The 6486-nt window shown below is 51.4% G+C and overlaps 1 protein-coding gene across 1 annotated transcript; it reads right to left on the bottom strand.

The window, feature by feature from the left end:
- Positions 1–2758: 2758 nt before the first annotated feature.
- LOC144933267 (homeobox protein six1-like) lies at positions 2759–6140 on the bottom strand. The gene is made up of 2 exons (XM_078857955.1): positions 5190–6140; positions 2759–3924 (listed from the first exon to the last, which is right to left on the bottom strand). Exons 1-2 carry the CDS (start codon positions 5747–5749, stop codon positions 3456–3458), a joined length of 1029 nt encoding a protein of 342 aa, XP_078714081.1. The 5' UTR covers positions 5750–6140; the 3' UTR covers positions 2759–3455.
- Positions 6141–6486: the final 346 nt, after the last annotated feature.

Here is a 6486-nt window from a genome sequence, read left to right as displayed (position 1 = left end):
GGTAGTGCTGTGTGTGTAGGTAGTACTGTGTGTGTAGGTAGTGCTGTGTGTGTAGGTAGTGCTGTGTGTAGGTAGTGCTGTGTGTGTAGGTAGTACTGTGTGTGTAGGTAGTGCTGTGTGTAGGTAGTGCTGTGTGTGTAGGTAGTGCTGTGTGTGTAGGTAGTGCAGTGTGTGTAGGTGCGTGCTGTGTGTGTAGGTAGTGCTGTGTGTAGGTAGTGCTGTGTGTGTAGGTAGTACTGTGTGTGTAGGTAGTGCTGTGTGTAGGTAGTGCTGTGTGTGTAGGTAGTGCTGTGTGTGTAGGTAGTGCTGTGTGTGTAGGTAGTGCTATGTGTAGGTAGTGCGTGCTCTCTGTGTAGGTAGTGCTTTGTGCGTAGGTAGTGCTGTGTGGGTAGGTAGTGCTGTGTGTGTAGGTAGTGCTGTGTGTGTAGGTAGTGCTGTGTGTGTAGGTAGTGCTGTGTGTAGGTAGTACGTACTGTGTGTGTAGGTAGTGCTGTGTGTGTACGTAGTGCTGTGTATGTAGGTAGTGCTGTGTGTGTAGTGCGTGTTGTGTATGTGGGTAAGTGCGTGCCCTGTGTGTAGGTAGTGCTGTGTGTAGGTAGTGCTGTGTGTGTAGGTAGTGCTGTGTGTGTATGTAGTGCTGTGTGTGTAGGTAGTGCTGTGTGTGTAGGTAGTGCTGTGTGTGTAGGTAGTGCTGTGTGTGTAGGTAGTGCTGTGTGTGTAGGTAGTGCTGTGTGTGTAGGCAGTGCGTGCTCTGTGTGTAGGTAGTGCTGTGTGTGTAGGTAGTGCTGTGTGTGTAGGTAGTGCTGTGTGTGTAGGTAGTGCTGTGTGTAGGTAGTGCTGTGTGTGTAGGTAGTGCTGTGTGTGTAGGTAGTGCTGTGTGTGTAGGTAGTGCTGTGTGTGTAGGTAGTGCTGTGTGTGTAGGTAGTGCTGTGTGTGTAGGCAGTGCTGTGTGTGTAGGTAGTGCTGTGTGTGTAGGTAGTGCTGTGTGTGTAGGTAGTGCTGTGTGTGTAGGTAGTGCTGTGTGTGTAGGTAGTGCTGTGTGTGTAGGTAGTGCTGTGTGTGTAGGTAGTGCTGTGTGTGTAGGTAGTGCTGTGTGTGTAGGCAGTGCGTGCTCTGTGTGTAGGTAGTGCTGTGTGTGTAGGTAGTGCTGTGTGTGTAGGTAGTGCTGTGTGTGTAGGCAGTGCGTGCTCTGTGTGTAGGTAGTGCTGTGTGTGTAGGTAGTGCTGTGTGTGTAGGTAGTGCTGTGTGTGTAGGCAGTGCTGTGTGTGTAGGTAGTGCTGTGTGTGTAGGTAGTACTGTGTGTGTAGGTAGTGCTGTGTGTGTAGGTAGTGCTGTGTGTGTAGGCAGTGCGTGCTCTGTGTGTAGGTAGTGCTGTGTGTGTAGGTAGTGCTGTGTGTGTAGGCAGTGCGTGCTCTGTGTGTAGGTAGTGCTGTGTGTGTAGGTAGTGCTGTGTGTGTAGGCAGTGCGTGCTCTGTGTGTAGGTAGTGCTGTGTGTGTAGGTAGTGCTGTGTGTGTAGGCAGTGCGTGCTCTGTGTGTAGGTAGTGCTGTGTGTGTAGGTAGTGCTGTGTGTGTAGGCAGTGCTGTGTGTGTAGGTAGTGCTGTGTGTGTAGGTAGTGCTGTGTGTGTAGGCAGTGCGTGCTCTGTGTGTAGGTAGTGCTGTGTGTGTAGGTAGTGCTGTGTGTGTAGGCAGTGCGTGCTCTGTGTGTAGGTAGTGCTGTGTGTGTAGGTAGTGCTGTGTGTGTAGGTAGTGCTGTGTGTGTAGGTAGTGCTGTGTGTGTAGGCAGTGCGTGCTCTGTGTGTAGGTATAGGTGCGACGTATGTGTGTACACACGCTGGGCTACTTGAACGGTGGCGCTCCCCGCAGTGCGAGCGGGCTCGCGTGCTTTACGCGCCGCATCCAGACGCCCTGGCTGCCTCGTTCATTGCGTGAGCTATGATTATCATGATTATTATGGTTGCTACGGCTCCTCTATTTAAACCGTATGGGCGGTAAACAGCGTCAATGGGTGTGGGGGGTCCTTTTCTCTCTCTCTCTCTCTTACATCGTGCAACTGCGGAGAATAAATTGTCCCGGAATGAACAAAAGTTGTGAAACGTTTGCGCCCGAGTGAGTGAACGCGTTACGAACACGCTTCGTGTGCCGTTGAGCCTGGCGTGGTTTGCGGCACGCGCGAGTGGCGAGCGAGTGGTTATAATTTTTTCGCGATTTAAAATCTGTAGAAATTAACAACAACATCAACAACAACGAATGCGGACGCCGTTGTGCGTGTTTGTTTACGTGGTTAGGATCGTGATGATACTCGCTTTTATTTACCGCACCATTATAATTACGGGATTCATCCTACGCTCGGAATGTAATTTATTTTTTGGTTTATTTTACGTTGGGAATTAGTGGTCTTTCTATCTCTTCCTTATGCGAGGGCGTCCTATGCCAGCGATATTTAATGAAGTGCCATTCTATTCTGTATGCTTGCGTATGATGTCAGCGATATGTTGAGGAGCTTTAATGCCAATGTCGAGGTGTACGAGACAGGAGAGGGCTTCAGGAGAGAGTCGGTGTTGATTTGCGATTCCTATTCCTCCTCCGTCGATGGAGCTACATTGGTTTAGCAAATGGTCCATAAAAGTGCGATTATCGAAACGAATGGGGATATAATAATTAAAGACACACTTTTTTCGTATCAGTATGGATTTTATTATAAAAAAAGACTTTAAAGTAATCTGTGTCTACACATTTGAACAAAAGCGCCTCTTTTTTCACTATAATCCACACATAAGCATTATTTTACATTGACGGCTGCACGATTTTTTTTTTATCATTATTTTGTCGCAACAGCAAATAAATATCCATGATGACCACAGCACATGTGCTTTTAAAACACACGCTTAAGGTTCAGCTGTTTGTTTTTTTACTTCCAAAAGCGTTGAACATTTCCAAAATATGAATGCCACCACTGTAACAGTGCTACTTATGAAGTCTAAGGATGCGTGCCATGTTATGCTCAAGTGCCTGCTAAAAGTTGGTTTAAGCCACGAGTTTATACCCTGAAGCGGTACGCTCTCAACTAAACAGCTGAATAATGTAAAAGTGTAAAATCCCGGGCTTACTCCAAGGGTCTTGTCAGTAATGCGTTAAAGACGACTGTGCAGCCTCTATAGGGGACACATGAATAACCTATAGAGAGACACGTCTGACTTATTTAATAAATGCGAGCCGATGAAAGTGTCGTACCTTTAATCCGATTTCCTACAGTAGCTCTTATTCCACGTTGGGGCTGCTTGTAAATAAACCGTAGCCCGTGCCGCAAGCGTCACGTGCCCACGGCCCCTTTTTGCAAATCGGCCCGAGCCGGCCCGGCCTGATGACGATCATGAACGATCGAGCGCGCGCACGCACAGACACACACACACACACACGCAAAGCAGCACGCTACACCGTAGCGCGCCGGGACACCTATCCGATGTTGACGAGGCTAGACGAGATGGAGTGCATCATGGAGTCCTGTAGGGCGTGCTGCTGCTGCTGGTGCTGCTGCTGGTGGAGTTGCTGCTGCTGCTGTTGCTGCAAGCCGGTCCCCGCGCCTCCTGACGGGGCCGGCACGCCCGGGTTGGGTGGCAAACCGGCGTAGCTGAGAGCTCCTCCGCCGTGCTGAGACATGTGGCTTTGGTGCTGGTGCTGAGCCAGAGCCTGGTGCTGCTGGTGGTGCTGGTGGCTCAGCGACTGGTGGTGCTGGTGATGGGGGTGGTGGTGATGTGGCGTCTGGAGTAGAAGAGGAGGGCTCACGCCGCCGTGGTCGGGCGTGTGATCGGGCGACTTCTCGTCGTCCGAGCTGCTCAGGAGGCTGCGGGCTCCGTTAAGCGGCGACAGGAGCTGCGTCGGGGCCGTTCCGGACGAGTTGCTGTTTGTGTTTTCGCTGTTCTCCCTGGAGGGGAGGGGAGCGTGCGAGAGAACGGCGCGTTAATGGTTTCCGTTTGAAAATGAATGTGCCCATTTATTGGACTCTCTCCGCGGTAGGCAAGCTGTGACGACCCCGCTGATACAAAGAAATACATAAATATATACCGCTCACGATATTTAGACAGGCATGCTTCGAGTGACTTGGAGAGCCGTTCGGGTGATTAATTGCGCAGGGAGTGTGGAGAGAAAATATTATCGTTTAAACCGGCGCTTAATAACGACAGTGACCTCAAAATTCGTAGCGCAGAGAGGACATTGAGATCGTATTTTTTTTTTTTAAAGTATATAGTTCTTCATTATCCGTGACAAACGTTATTAGTACGTTTCTTACCATTCTGTTTTTTTTTTTGTTTAAGCAGAGTTTAATACACCCAGAAGACCTGCGTAAGATGAATTTAAATAAACACTCTGCATGTGTTAAGTATCGGTCAAAGTATTCATGTATTTTGTTCGAGAAAGCCCCGAGTTCGTTATGAACGAATGTTTCTACCATTTGATATTCACGTCGTGTGTCAGGCTCCTGTATGAAATCACAATTGTCAGTTACGTAATAATCACAGCATTTAAACCATGTAACGTACTTCTAGAGCGTGTTGTGTTTAATTTACTAAGCTCGAAACGCTTTGGAGCATTGCGCCGCGGTTAGGTTAACGCACGCACATTATTATTCTTTTTTTTAATACGTCTTTAGCAACTTATTATATTTAGAAGTGTGCAATTTGTTCGTTACCTCGTGTGTTGCTATTCTAACTTAGAATCGTTATCCAAAAAATTACGCATGGACAAAGGTGCGTTCTTCTTGCTGGGAAATATGGTCCAGCACTAAATTTATTTCCGTGGAACATGCACACCAACGGATACGAAGACGGCATTCTAACGCAAACCTGCTAATCAGATCGTGTACATATACGCGTAAATAATAACCCCACAGCACTAAACCAAACTCACGGAATACTTCAAATGAAGCATTCAAAAACAAAATCCACGAACTAGAACCGTAACAACAACAAACAACAACCACGCATTGAAGACACTTTGCGCGTGATGCCCCCCAAAATGTCCCGAGCGTCAATGCGTGGCCAGCGTTTGTCAACGTTTCGCAGCGACCTGCCTGCCAGCACGCAGCAGCCGTATCTGACAACCGCGCGATCAGGGAGGGAGGTGGGGTGGGAAACAGCGAACGAGCCGAGATCTCCGCGTGTGCCCCGACCGAGTGCGAGCCTCCATCACCTCTCTTTGGCCTCCGCGGCGCGGTCGCGCTGTCGACGGTTCTTGAACCAGTTGCTGACCTGCGTGGTGGTCAACCCCGTGGCCTCGGCCAACTCGCGCTTCTCGCGCGGGGACGGGTACGGGTTGTGCGCGTACCACTCGCGCAGCACGCCCCGCGACTTCTCCTTGAAGCAGTAGCTCGTCTCCTCGCCGTCCCAGATGGTCCTCGGCAGTGGGAACTTGCGCCGCACCCGGTACTTGCCCACGGCGCCCAGGGGTCTCCCGCGCAGTTTCTCCGCCTCCATGTAGTGTGCCTTGAGCCACAGCTGCTGCAGCTTGGGGTGGTTGTGCGGCGAGAACTGGTGGCTCTCCAGGATCTTGTAGAGTTCGCGGAAGTTGCCCCGGTGGAAGGCCACCACGGCCTTCGCCTTGAGCACGCTCTCGTTCTTGTGCAGGTGCTCGCACGCGGGCAGCGACCACAGGAAGCGGCCCAGGCGCTCGATGTTGCCGCCCTGCTGCAGCACCTCGCACACGCACGCCACCTGCTCCTGCGTGAAGCCGAACGAGGGCAGCATGGACATCGTCCACGGGGGTTCCCTTCTCGGGCTCAGAAAGTTAAAAAAAAAACTTAGAGGAGGTCGGGCGACGGAACTTCCCGACGTTGAATCTTGCGGGCGAGCGAACGACGAACGAACGAGCGCGAACGCGACGCGATCGCTCCTCTTTCGGTCGACTTTCTGGGGCGTCCCTGCCGCGACTTGCGTGCGACTGCGTTGCGAGTTGCGCGCGCGCGCGTGCGCTCCCTCTCTGGCACAGCCACAAGAGCCACGGGCGGGTTGATGGGACGGCGCTGGGACGGGCTGGGGTTAGTAGCCAGTGCCCGGGCAAAGGGGATTGGTCGGAGCGCGATCACAGACGCGGCGCAGGCCCGGGTAACTGGTTCGTCTCCCCGCGGAGCCTCCCCGAAACCCGACACCCGCCCAGCTGTCGCTACGTCCCCCCCCGCCCGCCCGCCCGCCCGCGGCGCCACCGCCGACACATCAGCCCTGGGCCCAGGGAAAATATTATTATTACTACCCATAAAACGGAACAGATACAGTGTGTGTATAAAAAAAAAGTTGTAAATAATGGGTGGAGGTGGAGAGGGGTGGGCCGAGAAGGACGCGGTGGGGTGGAGGAAGTTCCATGGAGATTCTTGCCGTGTCGAACACGAGCACGTTCAGTTTTTTGCGCATAAAAAAAAAAATTTCGGATAATTTCTTTCCGTAACGGCGTTAGCACGTTTCGACTCCATTTGTGCCATGTGTCGCATCTTCTT

Source organism: Lampetra fluviatilis, chromosome 7, assembly GCF_964198595.1.
Source record: "Lampetra fluviatilis chromosome 7, kcLamFluv1.1, whole genome shotgun sequence".
NCBI lineage: Eukaryota > Metazoa > Chordata > Hyperoartia > Petromyzontiformes > Petromyzontidae > Lampetra > Lampetra fluviatilis.
Note: the sequence above shows the minus strand (reverse complement) of the source record. Positions and strands in the feature narration are given on the sequence as shown.

Coding starts and splice junctions, on each gene's coding strand:
- LOC144933267 (XM_078857955.1), bottom strand. CDS start 5,749: ATGTCCATGCTGCCCTCGTTCGGCTTCACGCAGGAGCAGGTGGCGTGC. Junction 3,925..5,189: donor GCCGCGGAGGCCAAAGAGAG/GTGATGGAGGCT, acceptor CCTCCCCTCCAG/GGAGAACAGCGAAAACACAA.